We start from the raw sequence: 27960 nt of genomic DNA on the forward strand, positions 1-27960 counted from the left end.
TGAATGAAAGCCGTTTTGTTGATCCAGAAAACACCAAAGTATCATATAAACAAATTAAAACATCTGACTCCCAGCATGCAATGTTCTTTCACCTGCAAAAATACCATAACAGCAAAATTCACCTAAAAACCACTGCAGACTGCTCATTTAGTAAGTGGGGTTTGAACCTGGGACTTCTGGTTCATGGGTGTGGGTGTGTCACCCTCTCAGCCACTACTGTCTACGTCCGCTTATTAAGTGAGAGAAACAGAATCACCTTGGCTCTACAGTGAAGGAGAGCAGATGGATTGGTGACTCGTTTTCGATTTAATCTCAGTTTGTGTCCCTGTGTCCCTCACGACACTGATTATTCACTCCAATCATGCAGAAGATCCAAAGTCCCAGAGCAGACACTATGAAAGGGTGGATGCTCACATTTGCCTGATGGGACCTGGTAGGATGTTTTGGACAAAAAGCCTGTGTGTGTGTCAGAAAAAAAAAACCCTATGCCTTCCGAATGAATGTATTAAAATTTGTCCCACAGCCACGCCCAGGTGGAAAGTGAAGCCGGTTGGGCAGCCGGTTGGGATGGTCCTATGTCCTAAGGCCAAGGTCTCTCAGGGCTCAAAGGTTTCCCAACCATCAGGCTCAAATCCACAAAGATAGGTGCTGTGATTGGGATCTTCTGTAGTTTTGTGGTACTTGGTGGGTTCCAATGTCCTCTCTTCTGGCAGTGAATCTCCACACGTGTAGGTCCGATGCAGAAATCCAACTAGAAACGTGTTTGACACCAAGCACACGAAGAAGTGATCTCAAGACTGGGGCTCCGTCCACACAAGAACGTTTCTCTCCCAAAAACAGGAACAGTTCTATGCGATCTGGTCTTGCGTCCACACAGAGACAACAACTCAGGGGACCCAGAACAGAGAATTTTGTTTGCCCGAACGGGTCGGCGCTGCACGTGCTCAGGCCCGCTGGGAACGCCTGCGTGACTGGAGAACAGAGAAAAACGGCGTAAAAAAGCGCCGAGCCGCCGGTTCGGCCCGTTACGAGAACAGTCGGGTGGAAATGGAACCGCCTGGAGAGGCAGCTGCTCTCTCGCCCGGCGCCAGAGAAAGGCCCGGATTAATCTCGCGCCTTTTCCACTCAGCAGATTCTGCGGCTGTACGTTCGACCCGCGCGGTGCCAATCAAACGTCGTCCATTAAGACGCCGCCGAGGCCGCTGGTGATGAACCGGTACCGAGCGCGAGAGGCAAGAAAGGCGGTCCCGGGTCGTGCGAGCCCGGGCGCGTTGTCGTGACCGTACATTCGTTCAGGAGATGAATGTCTCTACTCGACACCTCTGGTCTTCCCCCGGCCCTTACGTGGGAGAGAACCCACTTCAGACTCGGAGAGCAGCGCCCAAGGGGCTGCTGGGTATTTTTATTACTCATCGCGCTCTCCGCGGTCGGCCCTCTTCGCCGGTAGCGACCCGCCACGTCACCTTCATCCATTCAGCCGCCTGCTTCGTGCTCTTTGCATGGCGGGGGAGATGCAGCGCTCTTGTAAAACATGTTTAAACACCACATGTGTTTTCTACTTAGCTTTTCATATTATTTCATTGTTGAACTGAACAAAAAAAAATATTTGTACGTCTTATTTATGGCTTAACAAGTACTGCTAGAAAATGCGAGATTTGATGCGAAGGTCCTTTCACCCATAAACGCAATCTCTTCTAAAACATTATTTGAAGCCTCGGTTCCCAAACGCATTTTTCCGCAGTTATTGGAAGCGTGTTCGTGAAAATTGCTTGTTGGTTATCAAGGCTACAGAGTGGCATTGTCCTTGTGTTTTGCCGCCGTCAATATTCCATGAATAAAAATGCATGAAGATTCTTAATATCACTCATGTTCAGTGCAATAAAGAAGTAAAGAATTTACCATAAACATTTTACAGGCGCTTGTTAAGCGACGGGAATGTTCTATGGACAGAGGCTGAACAAAATGTGTGACGTTGCTGCTGTCACCTTCCAGGAATCTGTGGGAAGAACCCTTCCCCTGTACTCTGCAGTGTGTTATAATGAAAGTCCCTGTCATGGGACATGTCATGATCGTTTGAGTGAAAATACCTGCTCCAGAAATTCCCGTGGAAATGGAAATAACTTGTCCTGTTTTTATTGGCCCTCCTCTATTTTCCGGGGCTCTGCTCCGCCCCAGGCCAGGGAATGTTGATCCCATCCTGACAAGTGTCCCCAGCACTCTTTCACCTTTACCAATCTAATTACTCCCATATTAGCACGGGACTGAGTGGCATTAATTGGACACGTCCCTGGTGGACATGCCTCTGAAAGGTCAAGTCAACAGGAGAGGGCCGTGTTTTCAGGATTCCTGCTACTGCGCCAAGGGATTTACAGGCAACAGGTGGTGCGTTTATGGGCTCCCCCAGACCCGGGGACTTCAGTAGCGGACGGCGAGGTGTGACTGCAGAATGGTGTAGGTCATTAGGACCCCGAGGGTGTCCAGACGCCCGGCGAGCTCCTCTCCTTCTGCATCCTGGAGGGAGGAATGTATCATCTTCACCTCGGCTGGAAATAGAGACATCTCAGCTATCCACGTCCACATGATGCTCGGCCCCCCTCGCCCAGCGGGGCGCTCCTCGGGTGATATTTCCATCTGGAGACGGAGGCCGGAGAGCCCCAGAAGGTCGGCTGCCTCACCAGCGAGCCACGCCGCAGAGCTTCATTTCACGCCGGAGCTAAATAAGTCCCGGCAAGGCCGGCCCCTGTCAGGCGAGCCGCGACGGCCGGCTTCACAACTTTGGTGCGAATGCGCTGCCGTGCGTCTGTGTCTGAAAATAGCGCCCGGTCGCTGCGAGCGCCGATTAGCAGAGTGACAAAACGGTCCCCAATGCGCCGGGCCCGAGTCAGACCTGTCACTGTCCAGATCAAAGGGCTGATTTCCATCAGAGAGATTTTCTTAAAGGTGGCATGTTGTGCTAACCTGACCTACCCAGAGGACCGAATAAATCATTACAAATAAAGACAAACCCGGCAACAAATATTCTAATATATTTCATGTCTTCATTGCTGCATTGTATTTATAATAGTGAGAAAACCAAAGTAACGTGCATTTCATCTGTTGCCAGAGTCTGCAGGGTGTCTTTATTAAAAAACAGATCATCTCCCATTCATTCACCATCTCAGATTCTGTCTTACACAGTTTTAATTATGCATTATCGCAAACTTTAGACTTTATGTTCTAAAGGAGGACGCATTCGCACAATCACAGGACAGGGGTTTAATATAAAATACACGAGACAGGGGAACATCTACACACACAATAACCCGACGGCGAACAGACACGAACAGGATAGTTTTATACAATTATATAAATATACACCAGGTGAACACGATCAGGGAACATTACACGAGACGAAACCGATCAATTGATACAATTGATACAATACAATATAGTTCATCGTGTACGTGTATTGTAAACTATTTTGTAATTCATCGACTGACCGACCAGAATACAATCCAGTCTGGTAACGGGTGTTATGAAATATTCTGCCTCTGATGCACAATTTCAACTTTGTTTTGTGTTTTCTAACACTTGACACGACTGATATTGGATGATTTGGAGTTCATACCTTGGACATGGTGTGAGGCGCTCAAACTGTCTTCTGTTATTCTACTCCAGCAGAGCCTGAAAAGGCCCCTGGCAGGCGGAGGCTCACATGGCTTGATGGCGCAATGCGAAGCATCCCAAAGGTTCTCTGCGGTGTCGCGAGCGAGAAGAGGCCTGGGAAGAACCTGGAGACTGGCGTTCCTCAGAGCAGCCCTTTAATCTTAAAACCGACTGGTTCCCGCTCACTCTTTCAAAATGCTTTAAACTGGTTGGTTGCCAGAATGACCAGAATGAGTCTGGAGAGATGTTATGAAGCAGGGGCAGAAGTTGCAGGGGTGAGCCATTAATCCGACAGTTAATCCAACAATTTTACCAAATATCACCCGATTGGGGTATTTTAGGTAGGTGAAATTACATGGTTGTCGTAATAAGATTGTCAGGGTGGTACTCGTGAAATAAAACGAGGGAAAATGTTCACGTTTTACTATCACCGAAAAGTCCGAACGGTGGCGAGCCGGAGCCATGTGTGGCACCATGGTGCGAATGCATGCAGATTACCTAAAGATGATCTCTCCACCTTCCAGCAGGCCCTCTGCAGTCGGTCAATTTACGGCCCCTCTGACCGAAATAACCGCTGATTTACGCACGTGTGCGGAGCTGCGCTCGAAGAAGCTCTTCTCCGTGACACCTCCGTAAATCACCGGCGAGGTGGCCGTAAAGCTGGAGGACCCGCATGACGTCCTGCTGTGCAAAAGGCCTGACCGAGAGTTCGATGTATATTTAGTGGCCCGGCTTTCCACAAGGACACGGCCAAACCTGATTAGCTGAAGCTTCGCCAAGTTGGGCTGATGGGGGTTTCGTGTTCGGCCACGCAAGCAGGTGCGCATTCCTAATGTACCCATGCCATGGCCGCTGCTTGGTATCTCTCAGCCTGGCACGCATTAAATCTTCATTTTTAACCATCCATTCTAATTAATATCCGTTTCAACGCCGGCAGGTGGAGACACATGGCCCTCTGATGCACATACCAACCTACAAGATACGCATGTGTGTGAATAGAGACCCTGATGAGGGGAGAATAATGACAATAGACCCCCTTTGTTTCAATGTGGCGTTTAAGCATGGAGCTTCTTCTGCAGTGTCAGGTCAAAGGTGTCCTTAGGATTCAAAGAGATAAATCTATAAAACGACAAATGAACAGGATTGTTTGTGATGTCGGGGCTTGTGATAAAAAGATTATTGAAGATTGTGTTCTGGGAGACCCCAAATTTGTTCTTGTTTGACACATGTGACCTCACACCCGTGAAACATGTAGTGAAAATATTGCCCACCTCGGGATTTCTGCTGCACAAGATGTGGTTCAACTGGGGACGTTCACAAATGTAAGATTTGTAAGATTTGAGAGAAGAACACGAGAAAGGATGCCATTCTGCCCAACAAGCTTGCTAATAATGAATGATTGAGAAGAAAATCATGTGTATTTCAGGTTAAAAGGAACCCAGAATGTAGTTTAATTGAACAGCATCTAGACCTCTTCTATGTCTAGATTTTACCATCTCTTGGTCTTGCTCAGTTCAGTTAACCTCGGCTCTAAAGACCTCTACATTTACATTTACAGCATTTATCAGACGCCCTTATCCAGAGCGACTTACAATCAGTAGTTACAGGGACAGTCCCCCTGGAGCAAGTTAGGGTTAAGTGTCTTGCTCAGGGACACAATGGTAGTAAGTGGGATTTGAACCCGGGTCTTCTGGTTCATAGGCGAGTGTGTTACCCACTAGGCTACTACCACCCCACCTCTAAAGTCGTCGTAGCTCTTGATTGGTCTCCTTCTACAGCACTAAAGTCCTTTTCCAGGTAAGGTAATTAAACCTGGACACAGTATTCAAACTGTGGGAATAATAAACTCTTAATATTGTATGCCAGGATTGCCACACGTTTTCTCAGTAGACAGACTGAGCATCCACTGCTGAGACCCGATCACAGTCAGACGTGACCTGGGCCACATGGTGAGTGGAGGTACGTCCCCGTTCCCTCGTAAGCGCAACAACGACGTGCTCAAGTGGTCACTTGAGACGCATGCAGAGACACATTCTAATGCCTGGTGTGACCTGAAGTACTTAGAGCTGCCCACACAAGACACCCAACGGGGTGCTTGGGAGACCTTTAGCCTTGGGGTGAGTGAGTGCTGGGAACCGTCACTCCTCACTTGTTATCGGGGCCTGCAGTTGATTTTAATACAACAATACACACAACATCAAGTATAAATAATTATACCCAAGATGGGTGACATTTGATCACAATAATAATCTGAAAATATGACAATATTGTATCCATCTGAGACAACCTGCTGTGACCTTGGCATTGACCTCTCGGATCAGACAGTTCAGAGGATATAGATGAGCTTTTCTTTATTCAAAGAATCTTTTCAAGACCTTTATAGGTTATAGGTCATGATTCTTATTTTAGGGACTAATAACTAAAACAGATTTACTGATAGTCTGACTGAAGAGATTTAGCAGCGTGTACACACACAGTACAGTACAGTACAGTAACACATTGGCTCCTGATGGAGCAGCCAGGAGCATCTTGTAACTGGCCTGAATCTGTCAGACTCCAAAAATAGCAGAAAAAAAAAGCCACTGGACACAGCGGCCCGCTCCACACAAATCACAATTCTATTGTTTTTCTGAAGAGTTGTGCGGGTCGTGTGACCCGGAGTTTGACTCTGACTGTCAGACATAAACTCATTTCAGCAGATTACCAATTTAAATTAAGTGAATTTTGAATGATTGGCTCCCCCTAACGTTCATATTTTCTACACCCATGTCTGACTGTTGAATGGATTTAATGTGGTTGAACTGCAGTAATTAATATCGCCCTGAGTGGCAGCTCCCCATACAGACACAGTAAATATACCGCGTGCTAACAGCTTTAACAGGGTCTCGTCGTCTGTTGTTCTCTGAAAAGCCCAGCGCAGCTGCATCCGCATCCTGGATTTTCCGTAATCCTCACCGCTCCAACAGTTCCAACAGTTCCACAAGCCCACCATTTTGTTTGTGTGAGGTTTAGGGGGTCAACATTTTTCTTGTGCCTGTATCTCATTAAAAATCAACATTAGTACTAAATTATTACTCTGACTATTTACAGCAAACAAAATACTTTCAACTTAGTTGAAATCTTTGTTTTTCCTTAATAGCTGTATATATATATGTACATATATATTTTTTCAATTCAAGCACTCGTGTAGAATACTTATCTGCATTTTTCATAGTATGTCATGTTATTCATTTGTTGTATGCCGATTACAACTGTTACATAATTTTTTATGCAATTCCAACTGTTTTTGGAAGTATACGTATGTTGATGGCCTCTTAGTCAAAGCCAAACATAAAATGTGGCTTTTGGGGTTTTGCTGAATAATGAGGTGACAGCATTTTGCTATCTACTCTTGATCCAAAACATTTAAGGATGTGGCTTCAGTAGGGAAAAAAGGGAGGTAAAAAGTCCTCCCTTGATCACTGGATTACAAACCGGCCTTGTCCGGAGCTTCCGGAGAGCCGTCTCTTTGCAGATGATGTGTCCAATCGGCGAGAGCATGAATTATTCAAAAACTAAACCATGTCTGATGAATTATAACTTCATTAGGGGAAATGGCCTTCGTTCCGCCAGCTCTTTGTCATGAAATGTTAAATCTGAAATGTTTTCGGCGTGTATGGGGCACCTGAGTGCCGGTCTTGAGGGATCCAACTGTGCCGTGACGTTTAGCGGTTCAGGAATTTAACCCTCTATGACCGCCGGCGCACACATCATCTGCTGCAGACGCCTTTCAAATAGCAGGAAGACGTCAGCCTGAACTGGAACATGTTGTACAACGGTGGCAAAGTTCAGAGCCGCATGCCATCTCCTACGAGGCCGCGCCCGGGACAATGAGTAGGGTTTCATTGGACCATTCCCTGGATTTCTGCTGGATAATCCTGAAACACGTGGATCAGGTGTCATGTGAAGGTCCAGAGTCACCAACAGGTCCTGAGCACAGCAGCTACTGGTGACAGTTCGTCCGGGCATCCTGGGCGTGAGGAGACAAGATCAGTTTACAGCATCCATCTCCATGTTCTCCGTCTCTAATTATTATCCCAGAACTTCCTTACTCCATCATTTCACATTGTTCCACACATCGGTTGCGACTTTGGCAGCTTTTAGAGGACGTGCAGCCATGCTGCCAGAGTGAAAATATGAAAAGAGATGAATTCTTGGAGATGTGAGCTCAGTGTCAATAACTGCCAGCTACTGAGCTGACAGGTAGCACGGCGAGAACGTCAGGTGTCTGGATTCTGCCGGAGACACTTTTTAATATCTGTATGGTATCTGTGTGTACAGATAGACCGGATCTGGTGTCCTGATTGGCTGAGAGGAATCCTGGGAGTGACAATGCCCTCCTTATCTACTGATTGACGTTGCTGTGGAAGCAGCTGGATCAGGACAGGCTCCGCCCCTTCGCCGTCCCTCTCTGCCACTGGACAAGACTTTCGGCTCTTCCTGTCAGGTTTAGTGTCAGAGGTCACGGTGTAATATGGGCTGTTGACCCCCAGGCTTGAGGACTGCCCCACCGCGTGAGCACACCTTCCTGTCGGAGCCGGTGGCTCGACAGCACAGCCGACGGAGCTTCTCTTGGCACGACCAAAGTCCTGACAGCTGGCCGAGCGTTCGGCTGCGAGCGCACGCCGCCCAAAGGATTTATTACCCCCCGAAACGAGTTAGGGGCACCACTCAACTATCAGGGTGGCCAGCGGACGGCCACGCAGCCCCGCGAGAGAGAAGTGAGGACGACCGACAGGTAGGTGCCGTCCCTCGCTGTGGACGGTGGCTCTCATCGCACAGCAGGGGGTCTGCAGGGGCCACTTCAGGGCAGACGATTTCTCTCCGGTTTTTACAATGTGCCGCGGAGACCAGTTAAAAGCCGTGTAATGTTTGTACTGGTTATTATGGGGGCTCAGTGGTACATGCTGTAAAGGGATTGTGTTACAGCGGCGCCCTGCCACTCTGGCGGGTCAGGGTTAAAATCATCTGCGCCGAAGTTGGCCGTCTGCGTCTCACTTTCAGCCCTCGGCTGCATCTTTCTTGCTGCATCAGGATTCTCTGGGTAAATCTGAACCATAGAAACACACAAGATAAAAAAAAATTAGACAATTTACAACAAATACACAATGTATGTTATTATATGAAAAAATTATGATGTTTGCACAAGCATGGTGTACCAGTGCCGGAAACGGGGTTGCAGAAGTGAAATTTTAAAATTATATCTAGCATGTACTGATATAAATAATGGAATGGCTACGGTCAACCTAAAGCCTGGAACTGGTGGACTCGGGGTATCAGAACACCTAATGTAATTTTATTTATGGAATTTATCAGATGCCCTTATCTACCGCGACTTGAACTCAGCAGTGACAGGGACAGTCCCCCCCTGGAGACACTCAGGGTTGAGTGTCTTGCTCAGGGACATGATGGTAGTAAGTGGGGTTTGAACCTGGGACTTTGTGGTTTTTCTGGTTAATAGGCCCCCATACATAACCAGTGCCTGATCCAGGGGGCTTGCAGAAATTGGACTTTAAAAATCTTTCCGTTTTACAATATCTCATTAATAATATTACATTTTGATGTACAAAAATCTTGACATCTAGCAGCAAATGTAATATTCATTATGAATATGAATGTAACACGTTCACCCAAGGAGTGAATCGATATTGTGGTCTGATGATGGACGATGGTGGGAGTGGGGATGGGGGTTGGTCAGCTTCATAATCATTTAGCTAACCTGTAAACCCTGCACTTGTTTATGGCCAGATGGTCCTTGTCGCCGAGCGCAGCTCATGTGACAGGAGTCTCAGTCGGTCGGTGTGTGTGTGTGTGTGTGTGTTGTGTGTATGTGTGTGTGTGTGTGTGTGTGTGCGGGGAGGGTGGGGGCTGGATACTTGAGAACGGAACACAGGAGGGAGGCTTCTCTGGGGATTCATCTCCAGCATTTCCTGGCTTTACGCAGGACTGGTACAGGTGGCGTGGAACACACTGGCACTTATACTGGCACGGGCAGAGCTGCTGCTGCTGCGCCAAGAAACCTGGACCCCAGGGGCGCTGTCCACATTTCCACAGACTTTGTTACACTTAAACCTTGAAACCTGGACAACTCTGGGACTGCATTGTGTCGGTAACCGTCCAGAGAGACATCAACTGGGCCAGGAAGGTGATCCTGATATGAGAAGAGTCGTCGCTGTTGACGATGGGCGTGGCCACTGTTCATGGCCCCGACTGTTACTCACGCACCATTTGAAACTCGCACGGCACTTCTGTCGGCAGCTCATCTGATGAGTGATTACATGACGATTTCTCACGGCCACAACAACAACCTACGTTTGACGCAGGCGTGGTGCGTGAAGACAGAAGCCGACCCGTCTATCTCCACTGTCAGCCCGTTCCTTCCAGATTCTGAAGGGCTGCACGGCTCAGTGTCAGAGGTCACGAGGTGCGAGGCACGCAGGGCCAAATTTAGCATGTGCTAATTACCTATAAATAAAGCAGGGGCTGCCTGGAATGGCTGCCGTCAACCTGAAGTCCACCTGCAGACTGGTGGGGTCAGAACTTTCCTAACGTCATTTAATACATGACATTTATCACACGCCCTTCTCCAGAGAGACTCACACTCAGTAGTGACAGGGACAGTCCCCCCTGGAGACACTCAGGGTTAAATGTCTTGCTCAGGGACACAAGTGGGGTTCGAACCTGTGACTTTGTGGCGAGTGTGTCACCCACCAGGCTCCTACCACCCCAATACATACATGTCACCTGACATGTTATTACATGTTATACATGTTATTTAAAAACTGTACTTTAAAACAACTATGTTCTGATACATCACATAATTTAATTTAATTTTAACAACAATTTATTATCTTACAAGGAGTCCAATTATTTGCCGAATGGAACCACAGAAATCACCCTGCAGTACACCCTGCAGTACAGAAATTTGTTTGTTTGTATAATAAATGTAATTATAATAACGCACACCCATTAATAAAGCTGCTGCATAAAGAGAGATAAAGCCCTAATTCATTCATCTCAAAAAATGAATAAAAGCAGAGCAAGAACATCAACCCATTAGCAATTCTGACCCCTTAACTTCTGAACTCAGCACTTACCCCATTTCCCCTCCCTGTTCATCTGAGCTCCAGGCTGCAAGGTGAAAGGTAAAATTAAGTTTTTATGGCATACCACCTCTAGCTCCTCCCCTTTTTTTCAGACGTAGCCAATGACCGATTTCAAAAGCGACTCGAAATGCCGTTAAGGTCAGGTTTTACTGCAAATGAAATGGCTTTATTTTACGAGCCCGGTGACCTCGGTCAGACCCTTCCTCTCGGGCCCATGTGATCTTATTAATTCCTTTATTTTACTGTCAGGTTTAAATAACACAGCACACAACGTGTCACCATGATGCTGCGCCATTTAAAAGTTAAAACTGCAGATCAGGAGCCAGTGGCTGATTTACGGTCGAGCACATGTCCCTCTCATAAATTATTTCATGTCTGTCTCTTTGGTGGGTGGGGGGGTTGAAAGCAGAAGTTACTAACACTCCAACACTCCAACACTCTCCGAGCATGTTCTTCAATGACAAGTCTAAGCCTTATCAGGGCTCTTAGTTTGTATACTTGATATTCTATAGAAATCGAACGAGAATTGCTGGTGTCTTCCCATTGTAAGTCGCTTTGGATAAAAGCGTCTGCCAAATAAAGTAAAGTAAAGTAAAGTACTAAAGTTACCTAAATATAATATTATCACACACTATTATAATTAATATGAACACTGAAATGAGCAAATGGTACGCCACATTAAAAGTCCATTTCATTTGTCTTCTACATTGTCTTCTATATAGTATTTTCAAGACTGCTGTCCATTTAACCTTCCACTTTCCCTTGGTCCCAGGTTCCATCTGATTCTCTAAAGCCTCAAACCCGACCAAGATCATGAAGTCGAAAGTGGCTGAGCCTGCCGAGAAGGGTAAGAAAATGAAGTCCCTGTGCAATTTCCTCTCTACAGGGGCTCAAAATGCATTGCATTCTGGGAAAAAAATCCATAGGAGACAAACTGGATGCATTTTAAAGTAATTTGTTAAATTAACTAATTTGAGACAACATTCAGACTTAATAGCTTAAACGATTATAAGATGAGATCATGTAAGATCACATGGAAGAACACGTGAACACAAGTCACATTTAAATAGCTCATTAATTTCACATAGACTAGATTAGTTGAGAATATTGTTTCTGTGAGTTTACAGGAGTCATATTTGCAGGAGGATAGGGCCCTACTTTTCTCTGTCTTTCTTTTCATGGTGGTCGCTGTGGTTTAAGGATAACAAATTCGCAAATCTGCCAACAACCCAAGGAAACGTCTTTCGTCCTCCACTCTAATGCTAATGGCCGGATCTGACCCGAGCCTGACTAAAATGATACCGATTAGTATTATCTGATATAAGAAGATGATGAGGATGATAGCTGCGAGGAACCCTGAGGAACAACCTCCTGAAAGTGAAAGTTATTATGATTCACAGCAAGCACAGCAGACGGTGACACAATAAAATGTGTCCTGACCTTTTAACCCATCACCTTAGTGTGCAGCTGTGCGCCTGGGGAGCAGGAGTGTGCTCAGTGGCACCTCAGTGGCACCTTGGCGGTCAGGGACTCGAACCAGGCCACCACTGCCCCAGCTGTAAATTGCACATTTCCCACTTGTGTGACTAATAAAGGATCGTGTTATCTTATCTTCTCTTATCCTAAAGCTCGTCCAGCTCCCTCAGTGTAACCAGTATAACACCCCCCCGAAATTTCATCCACACCACTAAAGTCCTTCACCTGTCTATTCACATGTCTAACCCATTTTCACTGTGTGTCAATCCCGCTTGGACCCCACCCACTGTCCCTTCTCACCATCTTCTGTGCTGTTTCCCGCCACACCCGCCTTTGCCCATGTGTTGTTGACTAAACAACCAGGTGCTGAAGGATCCCCGCAAAAGAAAGGTACGCCCCGGACTCGGGCATTTGCATGGAGAGTGCTTATGCAAACGTTTCCTGCTTCCCCGGACTGCTTCTGTGCAAAATTAATAATTCACATTCATGATGTTATGTTATGGCAGACCGCTTTTTTTTTTGCTTATTACGTAAAGATTTTGTTTCTGGTTGATCCGATTTATATACCAACAACGAATAAATCAGCACCCTTGATTTCAACCTATGTAAGTGTGAGTACCGTCTATGTCAAGTTGATACCAGGTTTAAAAGTTCAACAGGCTGCATGTTCTCACAGCTTTTGTGAGCGCAGTTTGAATGAACATATTCATGGGAATCAAAATAAGAGTCTTTGGGATCTAAAATGTCTGAGGTTCCATTTTTTTTTAAATCTGCACAAAAGCAACATATTCATATTCTAAGTGTATAATCTGAAAAATGTAAATCTGCATCTGGTGGGGAACTTTAATGCAGTTAGCTGAGAGTTTACAGACGGTCTACCGGCTTACAGGGGATTAATGTCACTGTTGGACTCCTTAAGTGGATTATCCAAAAAGGACTTGAATCCTCAGAATAGCTCCCTTCAAACTTGCTTTTGAGGATTTTATGTTTGTTCACCATATTTAAGTCACTGGTATATCTGTGTGGAGAGCCTAGAAGGAATTTTCCTTCGTTGCTCATCCATACGGAGATACTCTGTGCACAATCCCAAAAAAAAAAGAACAAATGTCTCCATTGTTCAAAGAACACCAGCTAAACATGAAGCATTGGCAAGGCTCGCCACTATGAAATACGTACATACACGTTCATACAGATACAGAATTATTGGTCAGAAACGTTGCACGCCCCATCCTGAAGTGAAATGGTGAACGGCTCCTCACGGACAGAAATCAACCCTGACTTCCTGCGTCTGAGTTTTAACTGCTAGTACTTGCCGGGTTTTTGCCAGGCATCAAGAGGAGGTCTAAAGTCCCGGGAGTGATGATAACGCAGTACATCGAAGAGCTTCCAGAGGGCAAGACGACTCCTGACTTCACACGCAAGCCCATCGCGTTAACCATCCAGGAGGGTAAGGGCTGCACAGCAGGCATTGAATGCGGTATTTTACGTTCATAATTATAGAATTTACAATGTAGAATACTAATTTATTCACTTTTGATCTGGTTTATTTTTGATCATTCAGATCATGTTATAACTGTTTGGGGCTGTTTTTAAATGTCTCTGCTTCTGTTGTCATTTTTGTTATAAGCCCCTTTTTCTATTTCTTTGGCATACAGCTGAAACAGACATTCGTCATACGGTGATGGTTTACGTAACTAGGGTGTGGTCAGGTTATGAATTATATAACCTAATGCGATTATCACCAGTGCATTTTTATCACAGCTTTTTTTCTGCATTCCCAAGCGACACCGGAGAGTCGCTATCACATTTCTGCTCGCTGCCTAAATATGAAGCATAATTCATTATTACAAGCGCCTTACAGAAGCAGCGCCTGTCACAGCCGGGCCTTGCTTAGAAACGTCATCTCCTGGAAATGAAACAAGGCTTTAAAAATTCTGCACGTCAAACAGGCAAACTGGCCATCTTCAAAGCCATCGTGACGGGAGACCCGACGCCGAAAGTGACCTGGAACCGAGCCAACGGGGAGATAAACGACCCAGAGAAGTTTCAGAGCAAATATGACTCGGTGACAAACGAACACACTCTGGAGGTGCAGAGAGATACGTGACGAAAGCCAACAGCCACTTTATTTTCAGAGGCAAAAATCGTCGAGAAAACGCACTCTGTTGAACTCGTGTATTTGCAGATGCCGAAAGTGACCGGCGACGAGGCAGATACCTACAAATGCTACGCCACCAACGAGTACGGCAAGGCCGTCTGCACTGTCATCCTCAATGTTATTGAAGGTATTTGCCACCAAAAGCAACTCCGTTCAAATCAAATGCACATTTTCATATTTCTGTGTTTTGTAGTTGGATTCAAGAAGAAGAAGGCGATGGAAGCTTCTCAGGCCGGTACGTTGAAGAGCTGCCCCCTAAAAGAGTTTTTTTATATACGGTCATTTTAACTCGTCCATGTTGATTTCCAGCTCCAGGAACAGATCCTACAGAGTTGAGGAAGATGCTACGCAAAGGGTAACGTGTCAAGTTAACGGACATTCCATGAGCGGGTTCAATCATTTTGACCCCAGAGGACCAATTTGAGCTGATCGCTTTGTTTCAGACGGAAGAAAGAGGAGAAGAAGGAAGGGGACATTGATGAGAACGTCTGGGACATTTTGCTGAGTGCAGACAAGAAGGACTACGAGAGCATCTGCACTGAGTACGGAATCACGGACTTCCGTGGAATGCTGAAGAAGCTGCAGGAGATGAAGAGGGAAAGGGAGGAAGAGCAGGCGGAGGTGCATCATGGGAACGACCCTGTCTTCCGTGCATCCATCAGCAGCGATTTCACACGTCTGTTTCATGTCTTTATCACAGTTCATCGAGAATCTTAGCAACCTGAAGCCAATTAAAGTCAAGTCTGAGGATCTGGCCGAGTTCGAGCTCGACATGGAACTCAAGGATCCCACCAGCCAGATCTTCCTCTATAAAGTCGGTACTACCGTCTTGTCAGATCACACCCACAGTCGTGGCATTTCAACCTTCCATCTGTTCTCCCCTGGCAGGATGGAGTCATGATTCCCTACAGCAAAGATGTGGAAATGGAGATGAAGCATTCCCTGAAGCAGGTTGGGAAGAAGTACGTGTTTCAAGTGAAAAACCTGAGTCCCGAGGACGCTGGCCTTTACCAGCTTGACGTTGAGGGCGTGAACATTTTTTCCACAGATTTTAAAGGTACGTGTCTTCTTTTTTTTTTTATCTAAAGTTTCCCAGGATAAGTCGTATAAAATTGCCAGCCTTCAGCCGTCTGATTTGCGTTCCCAGTTCCTCCTGTCGAGTTTCTCGTCAAAATCCAAGAAGTGAAGGCAGAGGAGCGGGAGGACGCACTGTTCGAGTGTGTCTTAAGCCTGCCCCTGAACGAGATCGGCTGGAGCCTGAAGAACACCCCCCTCGAGTCGGGAGAGAAGTACGAAATCCGGGCGTCCGAGGACAAGCTCATCCACAGGCTGCTGGTCAAAGACTGCATGCCCGTGGACGCTGGCATTTACACGGCCATCGCGGGCATCAAGTCATGCAGCGCCTGGCTGATAGTTGAAGGTGAGACCCTATTAACCCTAATTAGATCAACTTTTTAGAATGACTCCTTCTGAATAGCTGGTTATAGGGATCTGCATCCAATAGGCTTGTTTGTAGTGTTCAGTTTGAAGGGTGGAGCTTCGGGAATATGAGGGTATGATATTGGGGTCCATTATTGTGTACATTTGAATGACCAGTTGTTCATTTCAATTGGTAGTGAATCAGTTCACCAGATTTTTACTTGAATCAGTAGTGAATCATTTCACTAGTAGTTTGTTTAAATTAGTAGTGAATCGGTGGACTAGTCCAATTGATTTGTTCACTCGTTTGGTCTCGATTATGAAGTCAGTTTGCTGCATTAGTTGTGTGCTAGTTTAGGTTAGTTAAGTAGTGGTTTGATCATCTTCTGCAGCTGACAACGACCCGGCATCAAAGGGGAAGAAAAAAGGCCGCAAGACCACAACAGCCGGGGGTGGCGGAGCGGACCTGTCCAAAATAGCCACAGAGCAGCAAGAGAAGCTGAAGAAGGAGATGGAAGAAGCCGTGGAAGCGGCCAAAAAGTGCCAGGCCGAACGCGAGGCCTCCGAGGCCGCCGCCAGGGAGGAAGGCGGCCAGGGAGAAGGCCGAGAAAGAGGCGCAGAAGCGCGCCGAGAGAGAGGGCGGCGGAGAAAGCGGCGAAGGAGGCAGCTGCCAGGGCGGCGAAGGAAGCCGAGGCCGCAGCCAAGGCGGCTACGGACGCCGACGCTGCGAGGCGGCGGCCAAGAAGGCGGCCGAGGCCGCCGCGGCGCTGGCCAAAAAGCGTGGCGCGTCGAAGAAGGAGATCGACGCGGCGCAGGCCGCCGCCAAAGCGGCCGCGGAGGCCGCTGCCAAGGCGAAGGCAGAGGCGGAGGCCAAGAAAGCAGCTGAGGGCTGCGGCCGCCGGAGCCGCGGCAGCCGCGGTGGCAGCGGCCGAGGGCGGCGGCGGCCGACAGCGGCGGCAGCACAAGCGGCAGCGGCCGAGGCGGCCGAGGGCGGCCGCAGCGGCGGCGGCGGCGGGAGGAGACGAAGATGGCGCTGGCGGAGGGAGGAAAGGCAGGAAGCAGCAGAGAGCGGGGCAGCTGGACGGAGACACCGCGGCAGGTGAGGAACCGTCACCTCACACTCGCCGATTCAACATGAACTCACCTTAATGACACGCTTGTCAAGGTTCTAAGGGGTGTGGCTTAACGAGGGACGAAAGTGGCACATCTCACCGTGACACAACGAACCGTGTCCTCTGCATTTAGTGAGCAGTGGGCAGCCTGGGGACCAGTATGTGGGGACGGTACCTTCATCAAGGGGACCTCAGTGGCACGGTGGCAGTTGGAGATTACAGGCCCGCCTTCTTACCCACTAGGCCATGATATCACCATGACAAAAGTGATGTATTTCATTTATGGCAGCTGGGCAGTATAGACCAGCATATCGTTTACAATAATCTCTGATATTCTACTCAATTCCACCTTTCCTTCATATAGCACCAGCAATAAAAATATCTCTGGGCGCATTTCGATCCCACAGTGACACTAACAGACTGAAGTCAAAATAATTTGACTGAAGTGCATCCAGTAAACACTTTCTAAAAAAAATGAATTGAGTCAATATTATTATTGCTTGTGCAATGTTAATATTCACTGTACAGTTTTTTGCGCTGTTTAATTTGTCTCAGAAAGAGAAAGAAGCCGGAATATTCCCAGGGACACACCCATTCTGGGATCATTCTGGGGGCAGAGGTGGCCTAGAGGTTAAGGAAGCGGCCCCGTAATGAGAAGGATGCCGGTTCGAATCTCGAGCCACTGAGGTGCCACCAAGCAAAGTGCCGTCCCCACACACTGCTCCCCGGGTGCCTCTCACTAAGGGTGATGGTTAAAAACAGAGGACACGTTTTGTTGTGTCACCGTTTGCTGTGCTGCAGTGTTTCACTGTGACAATCACCTCACTCCATCACCATATTTTTACTTTTATTCTGTCTCCCTTTTGTGCTGAAGAACGCAAAGTTGAATGCTCGCTAGCACCACCTATCGGTTCTTTTCTGAACCTGCATACGAGTGCCAGCCACTGCCATTGATGATTAGTTCTTAGTTCAAGATGAAGCACAGCAATATAAGGGGAGTCCTTTACCTGCTTTATTTCTATTTCATAGCGTACTTCAGGACACTTGTATGCATTATAGATGTCTGTTTTGTTGTCATTTTTTATATCTGTATTTTTATTTGCATTTACTTTGCTGCATCCTTTGCAGTAAATTTCACCTCGACATAAATTGAATATTTAATAACATAAGTTGCACTAACTTAATCTTGTCAGATCCAGTGACAGTATTAATGTTCCCCATCTGCTCCATCTTGTGTAGCCATGGGAAAATATCCTCCTAAATCGAAGGAATATGAAAAATGCCTGTCGGCTGAATTTCAGTCATTGTTGTGTATATTGTTGATGTTCTGTATGTGTTTTTGTGTATGTTTGATCATTAGGGATCGGACAATATGCTTTTTTAATCAATATGATTGGTCACCTTTTTATATTCCCAATGAACATTTTGGCCCATCTGTCAATTGTGAGTGAATTGAAATGAGTTCTTGTCTTAAATCACATTGCATAGTGCAATATAAGGAATTTTGATGTTTTGTCCCATCCTTAGTGTTCATTTGTTTGTCTAACCCACTGTAGGATTGTGGGTTGCTTGTTTGTGTGCGAAATGGATGCCAGTTCAGCTTCAGACCCGACATTCACACACATGTCATTCATCCATGCCATGCACTACACTCTGAAAAGTGGCATGATTGGCAGATGCTGGTTGAATGAAGCAGTTTAACTGGGGGTCTGGAGGTTTGCTGCTGTCCCACTCATGCTGTGATAATTGTTCATGTCTTGTGTCTACTATCTTCTGATTCCTCGCTCATTCCATCTGAATTTCGACATTTTCACACCTACTGCAAAAAAAAAAAAAAAAAAAAAACGGAAGGTGGAAATCCACATGGCAATCCACATGGGAATCCCCATGGAAACCCGCACGGGAATCCCCATGGAAACCCGCACGGGAACCCGCATGGAAACCCGCACGGGAACCCTCATGGAAATCCAGAAGGGGATCCTCATGGGAATCCGGAAGGAAACCCACATGGGAATCCAGGGGAAGGTGGCGGTGAGGGGGCAGAGGGCGGCGGTGAGGCGGGCTCGCCGGGCCGCGTTCGCCAGGGCCCCCTGCTGGAGGAGACTGTTGCTGGTAAGAGCCAGGGCAGGGCACTCAGCCCAATGCATGGTGGCTGTGATGCCGCATGTCAAAGTCATTGGTGATCAAATGACTTTGCCATTGGTTGGGGATGTGATCATAAGATGTGTGGAGAAATGAATTAGCACAATTTACACAATCACATGTTAAAATACGATTAAATTCAAACAGCTCCGATATAAAAGCCAGATTCGCTATCACACATTTGCATGCACGGTTCAAGCGCAGCGAGATAAAAAGCATCTGCAGTGGGCGCAGAGTAGTGGGAGCACATTTTGCTTTTGTGTGCTGTGTTCTGTGGATCTGTGCCACGTTTGGCTGCCTTTTATGTAATGTGTCTCCCACTGGGCTCGTTTAAATTTAAAGAGAATAAAAAAAAAAACACAAGGAAAACGTCTGAGGACAGAAGAAGAATGAAGCTTAAGCTCAGAAGAGTGAAGAGTGCGAACACAGACATTTCCAACCTGCTGCAGTCTCTTAACAACTTGCTCGGAGAGGCCATTTTCTGAAATGTGTCCATAATCATCAGTTCTGAAGAGCAGAGGACAAGAACAAAATGAAGACCAAATTGGACAAAAGATTGAAGAAGAAAAAAGAATTACATGGAGCGTCAAAATATCTTAGTATTATTTTTTAACACAAATGCATCAGGGATGTTGAGGGCCGCAGAAATCAATCCAAAATATAACTGTTCAACAGCATAACCAGTTTCATTTAGAATAAATACAACTATACGTAACAGGGGACATGTAATTATATGTTACTGTGTATGGGGAAAAAATGGCATCAATATATTTGGTAGGTTAACACTGATTAGAATCATGATCACATCTTTTGGCATAAATCGACTAATTAGATTAATATTTTATGTGATATCATCAATATTTAAGAGTTCAACCCGAGCCAAACCACATACTGATAACTAGAGTAGTGTGATATGATTGCTTTTAGTGATGATTTGATGAGATTTGATGCTTTTATGAACCTCATGTCCCATTTGAAGCCACCGTCATGTTCATTTAACATGTGATGAAACACCGCAGAACCCGGCGTTCACTTCTCGGCGGGGTTGGAAGATTGTAAGGTGGTCATCGGGGAACCGGCGGAGCTGGTGTGCAAGCTGAGCAGCGCGGAGGCCAAAGGCGTGTGGTCCAGAGACGGGACCGAGGTCGGTCTGGTTTAGGTTCGAAGTGAAAATCCTTGGCATGGCAGCTGGGTTGACCGGGTAACGTTCTCCTGGTTTCAGATTCAGTCCTCGGACGGCTTGACCATTTCCCAAGATGGTGCGTACCACAAGCTGAAAATCCACAAAGTCTCTGAGGAGTTTGCCGGAAAATATCGGTTTGAAGCCGATGGCCGCAAAACTGAAGCCGTGATTGTTGTTGAAGGTCTGGCACTTTCTCTCTTTCTTTCTATTAGTCAGTGTTTTGTTTTTCATCTTCTCAGCGAATACGTTTCCATTTGCTCTCCAGATCCCCCCCGGTTTGATCCGGAGGAACTGAAGGTGTTTGCCACGCCCACTGTGATCAAATGTGGCCACCGGGCCCAGTTCAAGATCCCGTACGTGGGCCGTGAGCCAGTCAAAGTCCAGTGGTACAAGGAAGGGGAGGAGCTGGTGCCCGACACCAGCCTGAGGATCGAAATCGAGCCGGGTTACACCCGCCTCATGTTCAACTCCAAGCTACAGCGCAAGGACTCTGGGGAGATCAAGGTCAAGTTCAAAAACGAGTTTGGAACAGTTGAGGCCTTCACACAGTTGGTGGTTCTTGGTACGTACAGTTTCTGCGTTCTTCGATTATTTTTGTCAGTGTGACGCCCGGTAGATCTGCAAGACATTTGTTCACAGACAAGCCGACCCCTCCCATGGGACCCCTGGAGGTCATTGAAGCCTCGTCCAGTGCAGTTGAGTTCAAATGGAGACCTCCGAAGGACGCTGGTGGAGCGCCCATATCCAACTACATCATGGAGCGTCAGCAGGTGGGGCGCAACACCTGGAAAAAGATCGGGCAGATTCCAGGTGACGCCCACTACAAGGACACTGACGTGGACCATGGCAAGCGATACTGTTATCGCATAAGAGCCGTGACCTCCGAGGGCACCAGTGACTTGATGGAGACAGAGGACATCCAGGCTGGCACCAAAGGTACGTGGCACCATCCGAAAGTGCCGCAGAGAACCAGTGAAACAAGTGCAAAAATGCGGTGCTACAGCTCCTCAAGGTGATTAGTGCTTCCAATGCGAATCTACAGGGAGCGTTTCTGTCACAAATAGGCAAACAGATGTCATAAACCACCTCGCCTTTGAAGATCCATTACTGCGTTTCATGTAGAGATGTTCAGAAGCTATTTTCTGACTGGTCTCTGGGTTCATTCAACATGTCTGTCAGTAAAAAAAAAACAGCTCTGGGTGCCGTGGGATCTCTGCCGGTTTCTGATGCTGGAGGCGAGTAATTAAGGCGAGTTCTCTGATCAGAAGTGCAGGGAGCCTTATGGCAGCCAAGATAACACAAGTTGCGTTGCGCTACTGTGTGATGCAAATCCCTGCAAGATTCTGTCACTTATTCTGTCCTATTTGCAGCCTACCCGGGCCCTCCTTCGGTTCCGAAGGTGGTCAGCGCCTTTAAAGACTGCATCAATCTGTCCTGGAGTCCTCCTGCCAACACAGGAGGGACCAACATCATCGGCTACAACCTGGAGAAACGCAAGAAGGGCAGCAACCTCTGGGGTCCTGTAAACCCAGTTGACGACCCCATCAAAGGTGCTTTTTATGAAGTACAGGGCTTTTTTTTTTTTTTTTAACACTTACAGAATTTTAATTCCACTCTGGCACTCTTTTCACAGCGAAGACGTTTGGCGTGAAAGACGTCATTGAAGGGTTGCAGTATGAATTCCGTGTCTCGGCTGTAAACTTCTCTGGAGCTGGAGAACCCAGCAGCCCTTCTGAGTTCATCACTGCCAGGGATCCCAAAAGTAAGTGAATCCAAGACTTAGGAAATCACTGTTTTGCGTAATGCCTCTCGCCGGATACAATGCAGTAAGTGCAATTCAGATGCACTTTAGCTGTCGTCTCATGAGTAATACTGAAAGCTGCTTCCTCTTGACCTGTGCTGGGCAACATGATCATTTTTTTAAAGGATTCATCTAGTGTTGTATTTTTTACAATCCATCGATTAATCTAATTGTTTGGTTTTTCAATTTAGATTCTTGATTGTTCTCATTAATTGACTAATATAGCATTTTATGCAATTACATATCTTAATTTACATAAACATAACTTTTTTTAAACATTCCAATACATGTTTATTTCTCTAAGAGTGAAGAGTGAAATTAGTGCAAAATAATGTTAGATGGCACACAAGACAAAAAAGTCACCCACAATACTAAAAGTGTTACAATATAGGACCTATACCATCTGATCAACTGATTGTGCGTGCGATTTTACTACAGGTGTCCAGCATCATAAAAAAATAGGCAATGTTTTTTTGTGAATGATTTAGGAAGGTGACAATCTATTGTCATATATTACCGACAATGAGCTTTGGAGCTGCTTAAATGTCTGTCATTGGCATCCTACATTATCTTTGACAAACAATCGCGTTTCTTGCACTGTTGAAACACAGAGTCACTCGCGTTGCTGCTACACGCCATTGTTGCCATCTTTGCTTTGGATCCAACAGCCCAGCCACTCCAGCCAATCTTGACATGCTCCCCCTAAGATTTTGTCATGTGTTCCCAGAACCCCCCGGCAAAATTGTTGACCTCAAGGTGACCGACTCCACCTACAATACTTTGTGCCTGTCTTGGGGTAAACCGAAGGAGGAGAAAGGAGTGCATGACGAGGCCAAGGCCTACTTTGTGGAGGTTAGGCCAGCAGAGAACACCGAGTGGGACCGCTGCAACACCAATGCGATCATCATGAGTACGTTCACAGTGAAGGGCCTGAAGTCCATGGCCATGTACTGGGTGAGGGTGATTGCCGTTAATGAGGGTGGCGAGGGCGAGCCCCGGGAGTTGGACAACTACATCCTCGCCATGCCTCCACCAGGTGAGCAACCGTAGAACCATTAGCCAGCGTTTGCTAGCGTATACCTGGTATACCTCTGTGCCATTCGAATCAGACATCTGGAAAATCCCAAATTTTATGTGTGTGTGTGTGTGTGTGTGTGTGTGTGTGTGTGTATATATATATATATATATATATATATATATATTTATTTTTTCCTCTCAGTGAGGCCCAGATTTACTGATAACAAAATAAAGAGCTTCATGGTGGTCAGAGCGGGCAATTCCACACGTTTCAACATCAACTTTGAGGTAAAGTGAAAGAAACAAGCGTTATTATAGTTTTTTCTATATCACAAGACCTGGCATAATCCTTAAAAGTTTCACATAATCGCCTTCCACTGTCCTGCCCTAGGCCTCTCCATGGCCAGACGTCATCTGGTTGAAGGACGGCATTCCCGTGTCCAAACGTGTCACCATCAGCAACGCTCCAGGAGCATCCCAGATCCTGATTCCTTCTGCAGAACGTTCTGACACTGGGGTCTACAGCATCATCGTTAAGAACATTGTAGGCCAGGACACCTTCAGCGTGGAGATTCGAGTCACAGGTTAGCTGTTGTTGAACTCTCAGTGGTGGCCTAGCGGTTAAGGAAGCGGCCCCGTAATCAGAAGGTTGCCGGTTCGAATCCCGATCTGCCAAGGTGCCACTGAGGTGCCACTGAGCAAAGCACCGTCCCCACACACTGCTCCCCGGGCGCCTGTCATGGCTGCCCACTGCTCACTCAGGGTGATGGGTTAAATGCAGAGGACAAAATTCACTGTGTGCACCGTGTGCTGTGCTGCTGTGTATCACTTGTGACAATCACTTCGCTTTCTTCTTTCTTTCTTCTGCACACAGACGAACCAAAACCAGCGGGCCCAGTGGAGCTGGACACCAACGTGCCAGGAACCGTGACCGTCTCCTGGACAGCGTCCCCGGACGAGAAACGTGACGACCGTCTGCACTACATGGTGACAAAGCGAGACTCCAACAAGCGGTCATGGCACACAGTGGCCGACCGCATCTTCAACAACCGGCACACGGTCTGCAACATCCTGCCCGGGCGCGAGTACCAGTTCAGGGTCTACTCCAAGAACGACATGGGGCTGTCCGAACCCTCCGAGTCACAGAAGTGGTTCATTCCAGAGAAGAAAGGTGCGTGCATCCCTTTCTCAGCATCTATTTAACTTCACTGTCTTGAGATTTGACTCCTTGCCAAAGAGGGAAGGGAAGTTGCTGGCCTGCTTCAACTTTAATGAAAATGTCCCGCTGTCCCCCACAGCAGGACTAACGTTTTTATACTAACGTTTTTTAATCCTGATAAATTCTTCGTCGTCTCTGACAGCCTGCCGTGTGTCTTCTGCCGCCGCGGCTCCTCTGCGAGGAGCTTATTTTCACCCTGGGACATGAATTATGGCAGAAACCAGTCGTCTTCCTGCCTAATTCTGACACCAGCTGGGGGACAGACTGTTGTGGTCATCATTAATGTGAAAATGACCTTTTTGTTTGAGTAATCAGCCTCCGTGCCGCTGTCGCTTTTCAGAGAAGTTCAAGCTGCAGATGCCGGAATCCAAGACCTGCACCCTGGATCGGCCTCCGAAGTTCCTGGTCCCCCTGAAGATGCACGCGGCCCCCGAGGGATACGAGTGCTACATGAGCTGCGCCGTGAGGGGAGATCCCACCCCTCACGTCACATGGTACCGCGACAACGTCAGCCTCAACACCAACACCAACTACTACATCTCCAACACCTGCGGCGTCTGCTCCCTCCTCATCCTCAGAGTGGGACCCAAGGACACGGGAGAATACAAAGTGGTGGCTGAGAGTCCGCTGGGTCAAGCCGAGTGCTCCACCACACTGACAGTCCGAGGTACAGACACACATACAAACACACAAACACAACAAACTGTCAGAGGTAAACACAACAACAAACAGACACACACACACAACAAACACACACACACAACAAACTGTCAGAGGTAATCACACAAACAAACAGACATACACAACAAACTGACAGAGGTAAACACAACAACAAACACACACACACACACAACAAACACACAAACACAACAAACTGACAGAGGTAAACAGAACCACAAACAGACACACACACAACAAACAGTCAGAGGTAAACACAACAACAAACAGTCAGAGGTTAACACAACAACAAACAGACATACACAACAAACAGACACACACACACATACAAACACACAAACACAACAAACAGTCAGAGGTAAACACACTAACAAACAGACACACACACACAACAAACACACAAACACATCAAACAGTCAGAGGTAAACACACTAACAAACAGACATACACAACAAACTGACAGAGGTAAACACAACAACAAACAGACACACACACACAACAAACACACAAACACAACAAACTGTCAGAGATAAACACAACAACAAACACACACACACACACACAAACAGTCAGAGGTAAACACACTAACAAACAGACATACACAACAAACTGACAGAGGTAAACACAATAACAAACAGACACACACACACAACAAACACACAAACACAACAAACTGTCAGAGGTAAACACAACAACAAACAGACACACACACACATCAAACAGTCAGAGGTAAACACACTAACAAACAGACATGCACAACAAACTGACAGAGGAAACACAACAACAAACAGACACACACACACAACAAACACACAAACACAACAAATGTCAGAGATAAACACAACAACAAACACACACACACACACACAGACACAACAAACTGTCAGAGATAAACACACCAACAAACAAACATACACAACAGTCAGGGGTAAACACAACAACAAACAGTCACACACATCAAACAGTCAGAGGTAATCACACAAACAAACAGACATACACAACAAACTGACAGAGGTAAACACCACAACAAAGAAACATACACAACGGTCAGAGGTAAACACAACAACAAACAGAAATACACAACAGTCAGGGGTAAACACAACAACAAACAGACACACAAACACATCAAACTGACAGAGATAAACACAACAACAAACACACACACACACAAACACAACAAACTGTCAGAGGTAAACACAACAACAAAAATAAATACACAACAGTCAGGGGTAAACACAACAAGAAACAGTCACACACACACACACATCAAACAGTCAGAGGTAATCACACAAACAAACAGACATACACAACAATCAGGTAAACACACTAACAAACAAACATACACAACAGTCAGAGATAAACACAACAACAAACAGACATGCATAACAGTCAGGGGTAAACACAACAACAAACAGACAAACACAACAAACACTCAGAAGTAAACACAACAACAAACCAACAAACACAACAAACAGTCAGAGGTAAACACAACAACAAACAGACATACACAACATATGCTTAGAGGTAAACACAACAACAAACAGACATACACAATAAACACTCAGAGGTAAACACAACAACAAACCGACAAACACAACAAACAGTCAGAGGTAAACACAACAACAAACAGACATACACAACACTCAGAGGTAAACACAACAACAAACAGACATACACAACATACACTCAAAAGTAAACACAACAACAAACAGACTTACACAACAGTCAGAGGTAAACACAACAACAGACATACACAACAAACAGTCAGAGGTAAACACAACAACAAACAGACACACACAACAAACACTCAGAGGTAAACACAACAACAAACCCACAAATACAACAAACAATCAGCGGTAAACACAACAACAAACAGACATACACAACAAACACTCAGAGGTAAACACAACAACAGACAGACTTGCACAACACTCAGAGGTAAACACAACAACAAACAGACAAACACAACAAACACTCAGAGGTAAACACAACAACAAACAGACATAGACAACACTCAGAGGTAAACACACCGCTAATGATAAACACTCCACTTGGAGGGGTAAACGTGAGAGTCATGCAGACACTCTTTTAAAGCAAACGTGACCTCTGAGGTCATGGTCAGTCTGCACTAAACTCCATGTGGCACATCTAGTCCGTGTCAGGGAGGAGCTATTCTAGGTTTTTACACACTGTAGAAATTTTACAGAAATTGCAGGGCTCCTCTTCTTGTTTTCAGGTTTGTTTTCTCAGTTTAAAGATTAACAGCAGATTTTTAGTCAGACTGACATATTAAAATGGATTTTCTATGACCAAACTTGGATCATTGTTTAGATCGGTATTTTAAAAAACATGAGTAATTAGTAGAGCTGGGTGCCTCATACATAGGCAAAAAATTACAAGTTGCCAAATTGAGCACAAAATCACCCAATCTGGCCACGCGTTCATCTCCAAAATATAACCGCGTCTGCAGCAGCAGGCATAGTAGCTGTGGTGACATTAAATTATAAAAAGCATGTTAAATGAAAGCAAATACCCGACCCAATCAATTTCGTAGCACCAAGCAGATGTCCCATGTGCAATTTGGAATCCTGTTAATATATATGATGTGACTGAAGTGACAACTGCTTATGACATTACTTCTTCTTCTCTTCTTTTTTTCAGAATAAAGCAACATGGCAGCTGACTCCTCTTGCAATTTTTTTTTTTTTTTGATGTCATATCAGTGCTGTTGTGTTATTGTGGTGTTCAGTTCTATACATGTTTACACTGTGTTATCAGTTCTCTGTAGGTGAGAGGCTGAGAATGCTTAAATGATTTTACAGGGTTTCTGTGGTCTGTGTGCTAATGACGCCGGTGGATTACGACTGGAGGTGCTGTTTCGTGAAGAGGATTAAAGCATGTGCTCAGACAAGTCATTCTCTGTGTGCGTACTACTGCTTCTAATAAACATTACAATAATAGTAAT

The 27960-nt window shown here is 46.1% G+C and overlaps 1 protein-coding gene across 1 annotated transcript; it reads left to right on the forward strand.

The window, feature by feature from the left end:
- Nucleotides 1-8156: 8156 nt before the first annotated feature.
- On the forward strand, nucleotides 8157-27955 carry LOC114801111 (immunoglobulin-like and fibronectin type III domain-containing protein 1). Its single transcript, XM_028999089.1, has 24 exons — nucleotides 8157-8422; nucleotides 11563-11637; nucleotides 12630-12656; nucleotides 13594-13713; nucleotides 14216-14355; nucleotides 14452-14551; nucleotides 14618-14659; nucleotides 14734-14779; nucleotides 14868-15045; nucleotides 15125-15238; nucleotides 15313-15481; nucleotides 15572-15844; nucleotides 20117-20241; nucleotides 20320-20461; nucleotides 20546-20842; nucleotides 20920-21216; nucleotides 21651-21830; nucleotides 21914-22042; nucleotides 22809-23117; nucleotides 23301-23386; nucleotides 23490-23682; nucleotides 23973-24269; nucleotides 24658-24984; nucleotides 27657-27955. Exons 2-24 carry the CDS (start codon nucleotides 11604-11606, stop codon nucleotides 27659-27661), a joined length of 3630 nt encoding a protein of 1209 aa, XP_028854922.1. The 5' UTR covers nucleotides 8157-8422; nucleotides 11563-11603; the 3' UTR covers nucleotides 27662-27955.
- The last annotated feature ends 5 nt before the right edge of the window (nucleotides 27956-27960 follow it).

The sequence above is a fragment of the Denticeps clupeoides genome, chromosome 12, assembly GCF_900700375.1.
Source record: "Denticeps clupeoides chromosome 12, fDenClu1.1, whole genome shotgun sequence".
NCBI lineage: Eukaryota > Metazoa > Chordata > Actinopteri > Clupeiformes > Denticipitidae > Denticeps > Denticeps clupeoides.

Coding starts and splice junctions, on each gene's coding strand:
- LOC114801111 (XM_028999089.1), top strand. CDS start 11,604: ATGAAGTCGAAAGTGGCTGAGCCTGCCGAGAAGG. Junction 15,046..15,124: donor GGGAGGAAGAGCAGGCGGAG/GTGCATCATGGG, acceptor TCTTTATCACAG/TTCATCGAGAATCTTAGCAA. Junction 23,683..23,972: donor CGTGGAGATTCGAGTCACAG/GTTAGCTGTTGT, acceptor TTCTGCACACAG/ACGAACCAAAACCAGCGGGC.